The 16,853-nt window shown below is 47.0% G+C and overlaps 1 protein-coding gene across 2 annotated transcripts in view; it reads right to left on the bottom strand.

Moving 5' to 3' along the window:
- The window catches only part of LMO1 (LIM domain only 1), a 41,681-nt gene extending 38,118 nt beyond the window's left edge, over window positions 1-3,563 (bottom strand). Inside the window, exon 1 of one of the 2 annotated variants that reach the window (XM_019456215.2) lies at window positions 3,404-3,563. In XM_019456215.2, coding sequence (XP_019311760.1) covers window positions 3,404-3,425 — 22 coding nt within the window. In that variant the 5' untranslated portion in view covers window positions 3,426-3,563. The remainder of the gene's footprint in view (window positions 1-3,403) is intronic. The other variant, XM_019456214.2, reaches the window with a different exon arrangement.
- Between the last annotated feature and the right edge of the window lie 13,290 nt (window positions 3,564-16,853).

Raw genomic sequence — 16,853 nt, 5'->3', positions numbered from 1 at the left:
CTAACCCAAAGATGGCTTCGGATAGATGTGTCAGAGGCTCATCCCTGGCAGACACTTCTGAGGACTAGACCCAGGCAAGGAGAAGGAAGCCGAAGTCCCTGGAGGATCAAAGGACCGCCAGTTGGGATTTCATCCCATCTCTGCCTATTGCAAATGGTGAATCTTAGAAAATCACTTTATCTGGGCCTCAGTTTCCCTGTTTGTGTAGTGGGAGACATGTTCTGCTATCCCACGTTGCTGTGGGGATGAGTTAATGCATGTGAATGTGCTTTGTAAACTGTGGCGCCCCAACAGTGGGGGGACTTATTGGGTATAAATGAGACCTGGAGGCCAGGCTGTGCCCCTTAAGCCTTGGCAGACCGCAATGCAACGTGCTTGACCAGGGTGGGGAATGGGGGAGCAGTACAGAGGCCCATCTTCCTCCATCCTAGGCAGGGAAGTCAGGCTTTGAGAAAACAGAAGAGGCTGCTTCTAATGAGATGCCTCATCCGCAGCTCCGAGGGTTTCACTTTCCCCTTCATCTTGAATACTTAATCCTAATAGTCCTTGAGTATATTTGATGTTAAATATATCATTTTGCTCAGTCTCACTGTCCCTCAGGACTGCAAGCTTGATCTCTCCCCTGCCACCGCAGCCAGAGCTATATCCCGAGGGTCTGAGGGAGGCTTTGGCACTGCTGCCACTGGCCCATTTAGTAGCAACCCCTCACCCCAGCCTGAGCTGGGGGCCAGACAGTGTCACAAGCAATGGGCCTGACAGGCCGGCAAGGGCTAGGTTCTTGCTATAGATGCCTCTGTGCTAGCTACCTGGAGGCATTCGCTCCACCAAGGCCGTGGCTTTACTCTCCAGTTCCAGGGCCCGCTTCTCCTCACTCTCAGGGTCTGGCCCTGACCCACAAACCAGGACTTGACTATCTGGAGGCACTTTCCCACTCTTGTTCATGTGGTGTGCTGGCGACTCTGTCCCAACACAGCTCCCCCAAGACTCCAACGTGCCCAATTAGCAGCCACCCAACCAGCATCCCTCTGGGGAGTCAGGGGCCCTGTGCCCCAACTCAGGGACTGGAGCAGGCCTGGGGTGCTGAGCTAAAGAAGCTGGTAGGATAGATCAGCAGACCGGTGCTGTGTGTGAAGGGCTGCTCATGTCCATACACAGCTCTCTCTGCACGCTCTGTTGTCAGCACTGAGCTTCCACAGTGATCTGGAGAAGGGCCTCTGCAGAGACCTTCCCACTTTATAGAGCTACCCAGCAAGCCTTGGAGTAAGGTTTAGGTGACTTGAGCTTCTAGCCAGGAAGGGGCCTGCTGGGCTGACATAGTCAGACATGAGCCTCACCCTCTTCCAGCAGCCAGCCACCCTCTCAGCACATGGGGAATTGCTGGGTGCGCAGGTAACTCCTGTGCCCAGGCCTCCCCCACCTAAGCCGCCTCCAGGTCCAGAGGCACACCTGCAACACCAGAGTGGAAGCCTCAATCCCTTGGGGGAGGTAGTGGGACTCCAACACAGTCCACAGCTGATGAGCATGTACTCTCAAGCCAACATTGCCAAGAGTGTTCCAGAATGTCCTTGAAATGCCTCTGAGGGCAGCAGAGGGAGACCAGTTGATTAACCCCCAGGTTATGGTGAGGAGAAAGGGGTTTCTACTGGCTGCCTTTCAAAGTTTTGGGCAGGTCCTAGCAGTTTGTCACTGCACCTGGAATGAAAGTCCTAAGGAAGGGTTCGTGCACTGGGTCGGGGTGTGTGTGTGTGTTCGAGCAGTGGGGGAGACTCTTTGCCTGAGGGCCTGGGCAGACCAGATATTCCAGAACTCAGTGGAGGCTGTCAGATGTGCCTCAGCCCAAGGGCCCTGCTTCCAACACAGTGCAGCTGTCTCCAAGGTGGGGTTACAAGCTGGCTTCACAGGTGACGCTCAGAAAGGTATTTGGAGTGAGAAGGGCCCCTTCCCTGTGGCCACCACAGCTGACAGGACAGAGTGACCCTACAGATTTTGAAGCACAATCAGGATGCCTGTTGGCCAAGTTCAGATGCCCTGCCCCGCCCCCTAAAAAGCAGTCCAAACACAGGAATTTGCAACCAGCTAGAGTGGAGAAGTACACAGTTGACAAACTTTCCTCTTTTGGTTTCTGGAAACCCCTCTAGGAAGCTGTAGTTATAATTTGTTAGGCCTTGTGGAAGCCTAGGCCAATTTCGCACACCAGAAAGCAGATCTCTCCCACCCTCTTAATGAAGGCCAATCCACCCCTGCACAACAGCACTGAGAAGGTTGTGGATGTAGGCTGACCAACTGTCTTGGTTTGTCCCAGGACTGAGGGGTTTCCAGGATACAGGGCTTTCAGTGCTAAAACCAGATGGTTCTGGGTAAACCAGGACAGTTGATTACCCCAGGGTAAGATGGTAGGCTGGGACAAGGGACTAGTGAGGCCAGAGAGAAAGGCCAGGCAGCCAGACCCTTCCCTGCAGACCAGCAGCTGCCTCCCAGCCTCAAATTTCCCTGCCTCACGCTTCAGAGCTTCATCTCCCAGGCACTAAGGAACTGCCCTAGCCCCTGGGGAATGATCCCATGGGGGCAGCGTGGCAGCGTGGCTCTGCGTGCTCCCGCCAGACTGGCAGCTACAATGGGAAAGCTGTGAGTTGGACTCAGGGGTGGATCCAGATTTTTTGAGAGCCAAGCTTACTTATGCAATTTGGGGGCTGGGGTGCTCTTTAAGAAAAGGAATACAAGATTACTAACGCCAAATGACCACTGAAGGACTATGAAGCTTAAACTTCGTTAGCTTCAAGGTAAATCCGCCCCTGATATTCTGGATCTGGAGCCCTACCCTAGCCAGCAGGGCACCTCCCGACACGCTTGGCTGGGGGAACCCTTCCAGGGGTGAAGCAATGTCACCCATCCCGCAGCTATGAAGTTCCAGATCTGAGCGACCCCAGGAGCATGCTGGTTTGACTGTAGGTTCTCAGGGCATCCCCCTGGGGGAGCCGTTCCGCAGTCGGGTGAGGAAGGGGGGACGTGCAGACACCCACCCAGGGAGCCTGGGAGACCTGGGGCAGTGGGCACTGCGGGGAAGCCCGCGGCGCGGGTCGCAGAGGCGCTCCCTGTGTCTGCGAGGCGGCAAGAGCCAGAGAGAAAGTTCCGGGCCAGAGCGTGCGGGGCTGGCGAGTCCGGGGCGGCCCGGGGGACTTCCCAACCCCGCTGAGGAACCCCGGGGGCTGAGCCCGGCACCCCGGCACACTCGCCCGCGCGCACACCCAGCGCCGCGCTTCCGGGAAGCGGCCAGGCGGCCCGAGCTGGCCGAGGCCGACGCGGGGGGACGCTGCCTCCGCGAGGCGAGCGGGGTGGCCTCCGCAGGGCCCGCGCCGCCGCCCCCGCCCCGCGCCCGCCGCGGCCCTCGGCCCCGGGCACCTACCGTCCTCCTGGTCCAACACCATGGTCCCGCGATGGCTCCAGCCCGGCGTGGGCCGAGGACGCGGAGGGGCGCGCGGCTCGGACTCCGCGGCCGTCCGCCTGCGCTGCTCCCGCCGGCCCCGCGCGGGCTCCGCGCCCCGCGAGCGGCGGCCGGGGACGGGGGCGGGCGGACCGGCGCCGGCAGCTTAGCCCCGCGGGCAGGGAGCGCGGGAGGGCGTGCGCGTCCCGGGGGCGGGGGCGGGGGCGCGTCGGTCCGCCGCGGGGTCGCGGGAGCCGCGCTAGCAGGCGCTGCCCGGGCCGGGCCGGAGCCGCCGCCGCAGCCGCCGCGCGCCCGTTCTCCGTCCGCGCGGGCCGCGCTCGCCTCAGCTGAGTGCAGCCTGCGTTTCCCAGGGCCCCTCAGTTCCCCTGTTAATTAAATCAATTCATTATGCTCAGATCTGATTAGCGGCCCTTCCCCCCTTTGAATCAATTATTCAATACACAAACATAATTGCTTGGGCCAGAGGTGCCCGCCATTAGCTTATTTAACTCCAAGGACACTAATTACCCGCAGGGCACGGGAACTTTTCTCATTAATTCTGACAAAACACAAAAGCACAGCCAGAGTGTGTGCGTGTGAGCGACCGTGTGCGTGTGTGTGCGTGCGTGTGTGTGTGTGTGTGACCGCATGCCAGAGTGAGGGCTGCGCGGGGTGATGAGCCGCTGTGCGAGCCGAAGACGAGCCTGGGGGTGGCGGAATGTGTTGCGATCGCGGGTGGGAGTTTGAGTCTGTGGCCGCGCGGGTGTGAATGGGGGATCCGTGCGTGTGATGGTGAGGGACTGCATGAGTGCATCGGGCTGGGTGTGGCTCTGGGTCTGGGAACCGAGGGTTCGGGGTTGAGATCCAGCACAGGAATGGTGAGATTGTGGGTGTTTCTGTGCGTGACTTTGTGAACGTGACTCGGTGGCTACTGTGGTGAGCGCCCCATCTCCTTTCTGTTTTCATAACTGCCCCAGCATTGCCCGCTGCACACTCAAGCCCATGGGGTGTGAGTGCAGAACACTGAAGAGAAAATGAGAGGATCAGGAAGTGGTGGGTGCTGTTTGTGCACTTGTTGGGCTATGCTCCCCCCTCCCCCACCAACCCCAATTACCCCCCCCCCACTCCGCCCCTGTTTTGAACCCCAGGTTCCCATTGCCCCCGTCCTTGGCGCATCTCGGTACTGCCTCCTCCTCACCCCCCGCTTTTATCCTACAGCCCTCCCAGCCTCTGCCCCTATTTCCACAGGTGCCTGACACCCAGGCATACCCCCACCGAACTCCACCCACCCTTTGCCTAGTTCTTCCCTCCTGTCTGCAAGGCTGAACCGAGGGTGTGTCTGTGTGGTTGACCAACTTCACATTTTACCTCCCAGGAAATCTCTATTGAGAGAGAGCCGGTATGAGAGCCCACAGAGGCAGGGACACAGAGGGTAATTGATTCCCCCAAATTAGGTTTCTGCTTTCTAAAGACCAGTATTGTTCCTGTTCTCAATGTGCACAGAGGTATTGAAGATTTCCTTTTTGTTTCCTCAGGCAATGAATGAGCTTAATCCATTTGGCTTTATAAATCAGGAAACTAATATTCGCTCCTTCCATAGCAGCTTTTTAAAAAATTTAATTGGTGTGGGGGGGCACAGTTTGTCACCCTTATGCGGTTCCCAAGCCACCACTTATCAAAACACATTCTGACTGAGGGGCGGAGAGAGGGCTGAGTAGGGGTAGGGGGGGAAGGGGAGGCTCATCCTGATTCTCCCTGCCCTCATCCGTCCTTGCATGTGGACACACAGTATCTGGAAAAGTTTGTGAAATGATTGCATTATACTCAATTTGGTGAAGGAAAGGGGTGTGTAGAGATGCTCTTCAGAATCATCTTCCAAATCTGCTACTTGCAGTCTCCCACCAGGGCAGAATGTAACCACGCTACGCGCAGGGTTGGCAAATCCTCCTCTTCACTGTCCTGTAGTAGCCATAGAGTCACCTTCCTGTTGCCAGGATCTGACCCTGCCTCACTCCTTCTCAAAAATCTTCCATGGATTTCCAATGTCCCCGTGGCAAAACCCTAACTACTCATCATTTCAGGTCTTTCACAAGATCTGAAGAAGCCTTTGCGACCACCACTACCCCTTGCCTCAACTGATATTTATTGATCTCCAGCAACAGTCTTTACAGCCCTGCCCCACCTCTGGACTGCTTTGCCGTGATTGAACACACCCTGAATTGCAGGTTCTGGCTCCTGTGACTCCTCTCATGGGATCCCTGTGCTTAGAAAGCCCTTATCCGTTCCTCCAAATCCTCTAAGGAAACAGCCCCTCTATGTTCTTCTGAGTGGGTGTCACTGTGTGAAGGCTGGATTGCTGAGGGGTATGTGGATTATTTAGTTGAGGCCTGGGGGATAAGATCAGCCCTTGAGGGGGGTGTTTCAGCCCTCCCCTGGAGCAGGAGGAGAGATATGGAATCAAGACACCAGGTCACTAGAGAAAATGGGAGCTGCAGAGTCAGGAGAAGGAACTCTGCTTTCCTGAACTTTAGATACAAGAATGGTGGCTCAGAAAGAGAGACACTTGGGCATCATGTTTCCCCCCCAGGGTCTCAGATGGCATGGGGCCAGAACCCAGGCACATGCTTCTTCTGGAGGCCCCATATTTGGAGCGCCATACTGTTTAGTTCTCTGTGTAGCAAGGCATGGCCACTGCCTACATCAGTGCTGGCTGTTCCCTACACTAGGGCATCTGGCCAAGGGGGCAAGAGGGGGCTGAAATTCTGCCCTCTCTGCTTTATAAGCCATGTGCCTGGTGTAAGCCACAATCACCAGAGAAAGTACTTTTTCTAAGTTGTGCAAAGGCACCATGTGGGCTAGCATGGCCCTGCAGTTGGGAATCTCTGCCTGGCTGGAGTTCACACCCACAGATGCCAGCCTGAGAGGTCACCCAGCCACCCCTGCACCCACCCTCCCTTGAACCAAGGATCTGGTGAGCTCTTAGAAGCCCAGTCCTCTGGTTTTCATAGAGAAAGAGAGTGTTCAGAGAACTTAATCATCACGAAGTGGTCAGGGATACTGAAACACAAGTCCAGCCCCACTTCTGAATGTATACGGGCCCTAAGCCCTGGTGAAAGACACTGAAATCAGTCCACAGCGAGATTCGGACATGGACAAACCCACCATAAGGACCAAGGTCCCTAACAGGAGCCATGTTGGAGGGGACAGGATGAGGTTTCTGAGAGGAGATCGTCATGAGGGACCAGACTGAACTGCAAGGCCCGGAGTTTGGTGGGACCTCGTAGTTCCAGGTACAGTGCTAAGCTGGGCCTGGCGCACTCCCAACCTGCGCCCCAGGAAGAAGAGAACAGTAGTACAAATGAGGAACCAAGTCATTCTGGGCCCACAGCTTTGTGATTTGAGCATGCCTTTTCCATAAACCAACATGTTCTCTGAGTTTTCCACATTCCCCCGTGGACATTCCCTTTCATCATACTTATTGCCAGTTCTCCTCTTTCATCCAAACTTTAACTGTTGGCCTTCCTGAGGAGTGGGTCCAAGGCCTTCTTATGACACCTTCCTGTGGGGTGCCATCCACGGTTGTCCTTGTGTGTCACCTGCACTCAGGATCTCTCCCTTGACTCCTACTCCAGTGTTTCCAAAGGCCCTCTTGACATCTCCACTTGGATGTCTCAAAGGTGTCTTAAATTTTAAAATTCGAATTGAACTCTTGATATTTCTTCCAAATCTCTGTTCATCTTGTTTTAGTAAACCAGCCACTCAGTTCTTAATACCAGAATTTCCCTCAAGCCAGCAAAAGTTAAAAAAAAAAAAAAAAAAAAAAAGGGCACCTGGGTGGCTCAGTCGGTTGAGCATCTGACTTCGGCTCAGGTCATGATCTCATGGCTTGTGGGTTCGAGCCCCGCATCAGGCTCTGTGCTGACAGCTCAGAGCCTGGAGCCTGCCTCCGATTCTGGGTCTCCCTCTCTCTCTCTCTCTCTCTCTCTCTCTCTCTGCCCTCTCCTGCTCATACTATCTCTCTCTGTCTCTCAAAAGTAAACATTAAAAAAAAATTTTAAAAAGTAAAAAAAAAAAGAAAAGAATGAAAGAAAAGAAAAAAAAGACAAAAAGTAAAGCTAAGTATATTAGTTTATTACACTAATGTGAAGAGGCTGAGTTCTTCTATCAAAAAACAGATTAAGTTGAAAAATAAAATACAGTCAAATGCTATTTATAAGAAATACTCCCAAACAAGGTGACAAAGAAGAGTAAAAATAAAGCCAATGGGCAAAGATATACCAAGCAAAGATACACCTCTCAAATGCAAGCAGGGAGGGAACAGAAACAGCAATATTCATAGCAAACAAAGCTAACCTCAAGGGCCAAAACATGAGCTGCTCGGAAATGAAGAAACACTCTCTTGAAATTACTACTAGATCAAAAATAAGATCAAAACTAAAATTGCAAATCGTCTAGTCATGAAAAGGAGGACGCAGAGTACCATACAGAATTTGTCGGACACAGCTGTACTTAGAGGAAAAAATATAGCCTTACATGCTTTTAATATTAAACGAACAAAAAAAGACTAAAGCAAATGAACTTGGTATTTAATCTAAGAAATCCAAAAGAGTACAAACTAAGCCCAAAGAATGTAGAAGGATATTAATAAAGTCAAAATCAGGAATTAACAAAATAACAAATGATAATAGAAAAAAATAATTAAAAGAAAAATTAAAACCCAAACCTGGTTCCTTGAAACGACCAACAAAATAGTAAACCCTTCCAGGGAAACCTGGTTGGAAAACAAAAACAAAAACAAAAACATACAATATTACTCAGCCATAAAAAAGAAGGAAATCAGGTCATTTGCAACAATGTGGATGGAGCTAGCGTGTATGATGCTAAGTCAAATAAGTAAGTCAGAGAAAGACAAGTACCATATGGTTTCACTCATATATGGAATTCAAGAAACAAAACAATTGAGCAAAGAGGAAAAAAAAGAGAGAGAGAGGCAAACCTAGAAACAGACTCTTAATTATAGAGAACAAACTGATGGTCACCAGAGGGGGATGGGGGAGATTGGGTAAATTAGGTGATGGGGATTATGGAGTGCACTTGTTGTGAGGAGAACCGGTGATGTATGGAAGTACTGAATCACTATATCATACACCTGAAACTAATATTACACTGTACGTTAACTAATTGGAATTTAAATTAAAAATTTTTTAAAAGAAAAGAGATATATCACAGGTACAGAAAAGATTAAAGAATTATAACAGTAACGTGTGTAAGCCTATGAAAATAAATGTGAACCAAGAGGAAGTGGATGATTTCCAGGCAAAGTACAAAATTAATAAAATTGAGTGTAGAAGCTGAAATTCTGAATAGGCCAATAAACAGAAGAGATTTAAAAAGAAATGAAAACTCTGCCATTAAAATATCACAAGACACCATATGATCCAGCAATTCCACTTCTGGGCATATACCCAAGAGAATTGAAAGCAAGGTTTTTAAGAGATATTTGTACAGCCATGTTCAGAGCAGAATTATTCACAATAGCCAAAAGGTAGAAGCAACTCAGGTATCTGTCAATGGGTGAACGAATAATCAAAATGTATATATTTACACAATGAGATATTATTCGGTCTTAAGAAGGAAGGAAATTTTGACACATGCTACAACATGAACCATGAAGACAATAAGCTAAGTGAGAAAAGCCAGTCACAAAAAGACAAATATGGCATGATTCTGCTTATATGAGGTACCTAGATTAGTCAAATTCATAGAGACAGAAAATAGAACGGTGATTACCAGGGGCTGGGGGTGGGAGACACGGGGAGTTTTTGCTTAATGGGTGGGGTTTCAGTTTGACGAGATGAAAACAATTCTGGAGATTGGTTACATAGCAATGTGAATATGCTTAACACTGCTGAACTCTACACTTAAAAATGGTTGAGCTGACAAATTTTATGTCACATGTATTTTACCAGAATTAAAAATAAAATAAAAAATGTCACAAGGCACAGATTATATTGAAAGTGAGTTTTATATAATCTTTAAAAGCAGATGATCTTTAATGTTATTTAACTATTCCAGACAAGAGAAAAAGTTAGAAATCTTCCTAGTTTGTTTTATGAGTTAGCATTTTCTTAATTCCTAAAGCTTCTACAGATTGAATTTAAAAAGAAAGAAAATAAATCACGGAGCAGTTTAAATGAAAAATCTGATGTAAGATGTTAGCTAACTGGATATGGGAAAATATCAAAAGAATAATACCCTATACAAGGGAGGGTTTATTTTAACACTGAAAACATCATTTGGCATCAGAAGATCTATCAATATAAGTCATTGCATCAATAAATAAGGGGAATAAAGTATGGTTACAGGAATAGATGCCAAAAAGTCACTTGAAAAAATCAGCAAATATTGCTAATCAAATAGTAAAACAGAAATAGAAGAAAACTTCTTCAATTTGACAAAGACTGTTTACTAAAACCCAATGGTAAACATATAAACAATGATATTCGGAAGGTATTTCCAGAAATTGGGAACAAGAAGGGACGCTTATTATCATCATTATTATTCAACATATTTTGGAATCTAACTAATTCAATAACAAGAAAATGAACTAATCAGAATAAATAGCTTGTTATAAAGAGGACAGAAATACGTTTGTTTACAACTGATGTGATTATTGAGAAAATCCAATAAAATTTAGTTCAAAAGCTAGTAGGTTAATTAGATCATTGGGAAGGTAGCTAAAAACAAGGTAAACAGAAATATGTGTTTTTTCCTAAGTGCAATGACATATTAGAAATAGAAATGAAGATAATTTGCAACAGTGACATAACTATGAAATACTCAGGAATAATTATAACAACAGCAACCATCCCAAAGTTAAAGATCTGCTTTGAAGAAAATCATGAAACCATATTGAAGGACATATAAGAAGACCTGAATGTATAAGACAGCCAGGTTTCAAAGACTTATTCTCATAAAAAGTGAATCCTTTCAAAATTAATATATAGATTTAATGCAATTTCTCTTAGAATCCCAAATAAAAAAGGCTTTTTTAGAACTGTAAAAAATTCAATTTGAAGTACATTTGAAAAATAAATATCTGAAGCTAGTTAAGAAAACATGAAAAGAAAGACTAGTTGGAGAGAACATGTGTTATTAGATAATAAACCACACTACAAAGCCACCAGAATCTGAGCAGCATGGTGTAAACCGGGAGAGATCAGTAGATCAGAGCAACAGAAGGTGAATAAGTAGGTCCAAATCCAGAAAGGACTTTCTTATATGATAAAAGTTGCATTTCAGTTCATCAGAAAAAAATTAATAAATGGCACTACCATCCAAATAGACATTTTTCTAAGGAAGATATACAAATAAGCCAATAAACACCTGAAAAGATACTCAACATCATTGGAAATACATATCAAATCACAGTAAGATAGCACTTCACACCCACTAGGAAGCTAGAATCAGAAAGTTGGATAATAAATGTTGGTGAATATGTAGAGAAATCGGAACTCACACACTGCAGGTGGGAATGTGAAATGGTGCAGCCACTTTGGAAAACAGTCTGATAGTTCCGCAAAATTTAAAAACAGAATCACTGTATGACCCATCAATTCCACTCCTAAGTTTATAGCCAAGGGAACTGAAAACACACATCTACACAAAAATTTGTACACTACTGTTTACGGCAGCATTATTCATAATAGTCAAAAGATGAGGGAAAAAGCAAATGTCTAGAAAATGGGTATTATTCAGCCATGCAAAGGAATAAAGTACTGATACATGTCACAAAATTGATGAACCTTGAAAACATTATGCTGAGTGAAAGAAGGCAGTCACAAAAGTCCACATATTATACAATTCCATTCATATGAAATGCCAAGAATAGGCAAGTCTATAGAGACAGAAAGAAGATGAGTGGTTGCCAGGGGCTGGGAGTTCTAGAAGTATGACAGTTAAAGGGTTTGGGGTTCCTTTTTAGAGGTGGTGAAAATGATCTGAAATTGATTGTGGTGAATAACATATCTGTGAGTATACTAACATGTGTTGAATTGTGTACTTTAAATGGGTGAATTTATGGTATGGGAATTATATCTCAACAAAGTTGTCTTAAAAATGGTGCTGCCTGGGGCGCCTGGGTGGCTCAGTCGATTGGGCATCTGACTTCGGCACAGGTCATGATCTCACAATTTGTGAGTTCTAGCCCCATGTCGGGCTCCGTGCTGACAGCTGAGAGCCTGGAGCCTGCTTCGGATTCTGTGTCTCCTTCTCTCTCTGCCCCTCCCCCACTTGTGCTCTGTCTCTATCAAAAATAAATAAAATATTTTTTAAAAATTTATAAAAAATGGTGCTGCCATAATTGGTTATCTATCTGGAAGAAACAAAAGGGGTCCCTACCCCCCAAATATAAAGATTATGTTTAATAGGTGTTAGAGATTTTAAAATAAAAATGGAACAGTGAAAATATTAGAGATATTAGGAGAAAAATTAAATAGATTTGGATAATATGAATAAATTTGATGGATACCTGCGAGAGTAATGAAAGAAAACAACCACTTGATTTGAGGGGCATCTGGGAGGCTCAGTCCGTTGAGTGTCTAACTCTTGATTTCAGTTCAGGTCATGATGCAAGGGTCGCGGGATTGACCCCTGCCTCAGGCTCTGCACTGAGCATGGAGACTGCTTAAGAATCTCTCTCTTTCTCCTTCTGCCCCTCTCCCCTACCCTCAAAATAATTAAATTAAATTAAATTAAAAAAAGAAGTACTTAATTTGAGTTTTAAAACTTCAATGGCAAGAGATAAGACCAATGATTTACTGGAAAAATATCTGCAAAATATCTCACAGGAAAAGGGAAAATATGCTGTATATACAAAGAGTTTCTCTAAATTGAAAGAAAGAGACAAATGCCCAAGAGAAAAACAGAAAAACGGTATGAAGAGGCCATTCTGGGAGGAGGAAATCTAATTGGCCAACAAAGTGCTTTCCCTCATTATTATGAGGGAAAACACAAATTAAAGCAAAATCAGAGACTCTTAAAAACTGAGAACAAACTGAGGGTTGATGGGGGGTGGGAGGGAGGGGAGAGTCGGTGATGGGCATTGAAGAGGGCATCTTTTGGGATGAGCACTGGGTGTTGTATGGAAACTAATTTGACAATAAATTTCATATAATAAAAAAATAAAATAAAATAAATAAAGCAAAATCAGTTTTCATTACCTTAATTCATCAGGTTGCCAACATTTGTTTAGAGTAAAATGTTTGGGTCTGCTAAAAATTTGAGAAAACGGGTAATCTTATTTGTTGCTGAGCAAGGAATCTGGCACTATCTATTACAATTTGGAGCAAGCAACCTGGCACTATCTATTAAAATTAAAAACGCATGTGCCTTTTGACCCAGAAATCCTCTCCATCTGGGAATGTATCTTATGGGGTGGGGGGGGGGGGAGAAATCATCTGTATATAAGGATAACCCTGTAATTTCTCATTGTTTGCGATGGCAGAAAACGAAACTATCTGAATATCAATATCAATCAATGGTCAACTAAATAGTCTTACAGCTTCATATAGAATATCATGCAACTGTTAAAACATGAGTTGGAGCTAAAGCTACTGACTTGCAAAGGGTTTCTGTGATCACTGTTAAGTGAGAAAAGTAGGTTGCGGAGTAGCAAGTAATATCACCCATTTCAAAGAAAACCTCTTTCTGATGAGAACATAAGGAAAAGATGTTCAAGGCTGCCCTTGTTCAGGCTGTCAGTATGGTGACCTTAGCAGGTGAGTATGGAAGGTGGGAATTAAGGGCAAAGTATTACTTTTCTTTATTATACATTTTTAGAGTCTTTTCATTAATCTGTGATTTAAAAAAAATTTGGAACTAAGTCAGAGTCACTTTTAGACACTCCCTCCAATCACATAGTCACCGCTATTGCCGTATCCAAGTGATCATTATCTTTTGCACACTGCTTCAAGAGCTTTTTGGCCTCCGTGCATCTACCCTGAGCCCCACTAATTCAGCCTTCATACTCCAGATGCAGCCAGGAGATATTTTAAAAATGCAAATCCAATTTTGTCAACCCACCCTCAAACATGTAATGGCTTCCCCTTGCTCTCTGCAGAAAGCCCCCATTTTCTGCCTGTCCCTTGGCTCTGCATACACAGGCTTTCCTGAAGCTTCTCCCATTACTGACACCCACCACTTGCTCCCACACTGCAGCAGATTGCCCTTGACATTGCCTGAACCAACACCTGCCTCAGGGCCTACAGACACACTGTTTCTTCTTCATGGAATGTTCTTCTCCTCTTCATTTGGACCTCCTCTTGCTCACCTCTTGGGTCCGGGATTTAATGTCGCTTCCTTTCTCAGGGTGGCCTCTCCCCTCAAGACTAGGTTAGACCTCCCTGTTACAGCCTGGCATGGCCCTCTGTGCTTTTCCTCCATAGCTCTTATCACAATGATCTAGTTAATTACATAGTCATTTGTATAATTATTTGTATGACAGGGATAAAAGGAAAACTATTAAGCTATAAGTGTTTGCATCTTCTCCTCCAACCCCCTGCTTTGGGAGAGAAACGGGTCAGACAAGAAGGCTCTCAGGGTCTAACTCAACTCTGAGATTCTGAACTTGCTCTTGCCCTCCTCAACCCATCATCCTACCTCCAACTGGGAGAATTTGTCTGGCTCAAATATCTCCCTATACTCTCCTATTTATCTAGTCAGCTAGCTTGTCTCAAGAATTGGCTGTGACAAAGCCCTTGGAGGTGCTGGTGAGCTTTCAGGCTTCCCCAGCCAGCTAGAGTGAGGCACAGCTAGAATATGGGACTCTCCGAATCTCCAAATGGCTTTACTTCTGCACATCCTACCCTTCAGAGACCCTCACGAAATGAACTCCCGGAGCCCACAGGTTCCTCTGAGGTTACAAACACTCCAGCAACCACAGTTTGACCTGTGGCTTCAGAATCTCAATCTGAGTCCTCATTCTGCACAATTAGGGGTCATCTGTACCCTTTCCCTTCCTACTGATCACCTGCCCACTGAGGAATGGACACCTGGAGTGATCCTGGGCTGGGTCTCAGAGGCCAGGTGTTTCCACCCGCTTCTGAGGCTGGTGCTGGTTCATGAGCTTCATGGAGTCTGACCGATGGGCCTGTGGGGCTGAGCACCGTGACTCACTCCCAGATTGCAGACTGTTTCCCAACAAACTTACCAGAGTGAACACACCCACATGCAGGTGGTCCCCTTGGAGCTACAACCACATGTCCCAACAGCACACACATCTCAGAAGCAGTCCTGGATGCTACAAGCTGGGAATGAGGTATGTGGTGCTGACAGGGGAGCCCTCCTGGTCTGCTTCCCCCCAGTCTCTAGTAGGGCCCTCCTGTCCTACCTCTGCCTCTAGATCAAAGAGGCCTGAGGAGTTCCTCCTCACCCCGTGCCCAACCTGTCTGAGAGGGCCTGCCAACTCCCAAATGATACGAAGTTGGAGAAAAAAGTCCCCCTGAAACACATAATCCTCCACGGCTACTGCTACCTGAGGCCTGACTGGGCTTCTCCAAGCCAGGCTTTGAGCCCCAGCACTCAGGCCACTCTTTGTAGTGAGCCATAAAAATATTTGAGTCGTGTCAGGGCTGGAGGTCACAGCAAGCCATCACTCAGGGCCTTTACTAGATGTGCTCAAACCCGGCAAAAGGAGTCACGCAAAGCCTGGGGGTGTATTGGCTAGGGACAGGCTGCCAGTTCAAACCTCAGAGCCTACAGTGAAGCCCTGGGGCCTCTCAGACTTGGTGGTGACTGCTCAGGTCTGGATCTTGATTTTAGTTCTGACTTCATTTCTCGCAGATCTCAAGCAACTTTTCCTTCTGGAGTGTGGCAGACCACTGGTGGTGTCCCCGTTTTCTGCTCTCCCCTCTGTATGGGTCACATAGCTGCCTTAGTGGAAACTATCTTTCCCAGCTTCCCTTGCAAGCGGGTGTAGACAAACTACTATTCTCATCTGTAGGCAGGAGAGATAGAAGCTACTTTTGCCTCTCTTGCTTAAAAGGAAATTTTCTGTTTTCCAGTCTTCCTACGAGCTAGAGTGTGGGCATTCTGATACTCGGATTTGACTATGCCAAAAAGAACAAAACGCTAAGGAATGCAGGAAAACGAGATGGAAAGAAGCTGGTTCCCTGAGTGACATTGTGGGACATCCCTGACAATCTGGACTCTTTATTACCTGTTAACGAGAGAGAAAAATAAAGTTCTATTTTGTTTAAGCCATTGTAGTTTGGGATGTCTTTGTTATAGCAGCTTAGTGTTTCCCCCTAATGAATACACTGAGCCTGATTCCCCATCAATACAATAATCTCTACGGTTTTTTCAAGTTACAAATTTCCAATTCCAGGCTTTGCTTTGCCAGGCTGCTGGTTTCTGAGAAACCTGCCGCCCAGGATGGGGATCTCTGGCCCTTGCCCTGAAGCCAAGGCTAAGCCTTGCTGTACCCCCTGCTTTCTTACTTCCGGAGGTTCCCTGACATTTACCTGAGGGCCTGATGCTGGGAGAGATGAGGAAAAGGATATGCAAAAGCATCCAAAGCCTCTCCTTTTTTGGCTGAGGGAACAGCTGGAGAAGAAGCCAAAGGCAGGGAAATTAGGATAGGCTGCTGCCTGTCTTGAAGGCTGCCTAACATCTCAGGACCTCCCTGGTATGAACTGAGTTAGGTATTAACCCTGACCCTACCCTTGGTCATTTTAGCCCAACCAGCTGCTCTAATTGTATGGCCTCTGGCAGGATTCACCCCCACCCCAACCCTCTGCTAGTTACAGGTCAGACTCTCTGAACTCGAAGATGTGGTCCAGGCCTGTGGACACAAAAAGGTCAGGGGCTGCTTTTCCCAAACTCCATCTCAAAAGGACCCCAGATGGTCCCTGGCTAAGGTGGCGCTCTCCTATCTTATACCTTCCCTGGGGGCTCCAGCCACTTGGTTTAGCAATTCTTAGGGTCATGTGATAACACACAAACTTGTGCCCCAGAGGGTAGCCCCCTAGTCCAATTCAGCTCAATCTGACCTTGAGCATTTGCCTAGAGATGATCCTGACAGAAGCTCAGGAGCTTCAAGCTTCTGTCCCAGAACCAAATGGCCTAGGATAAGCCCAGACCTGTTTAGACCAGCAGAACGCTGCCAAGGGGTACAGGTGGGGCTGAGACTTCTGCCTGTTAAGTTTGAACTAAAAGCCTCCCATCGTCTCTCCTGTTACCCCGTCTACAGCCAATTATGTCTTGTGCCCCAATGGGCAGGCTCCACACTGGGCGTTAGAATTCATGGTCACTGTAGTAGACAATTGTGGGATGTCTGCTTAGCATCCTCCCTCCTTCCAACTTCTGAATACTTCCCCCATCCATCATTCTATTCATATATCTCCTGCGAAAGATATCCAGTTCTTACGTAATC

The sequence above is a fragment of the Panthera pardus genome, unplaced genomic scaffold, assembly GCF_024362965.1.
Source record: "Panthera pardus isolate Hobbes unplaced genomic scaffold, ASM2436296v1 HiC_scaffold_12, whole genome shotgun sequence".
In the NCBI taxonomy this organism is placed as follows: domain Eukaryota; kingdom Metazoa; phylum Chordata; class Mammalia; order Carnivora; family Felidae; genus Panthera; species Panthera pardus.
Note: the sequence above shows the minus strand (reverse complement) of the source record. Positions and strands in the feature narration are given on the sequence as shown.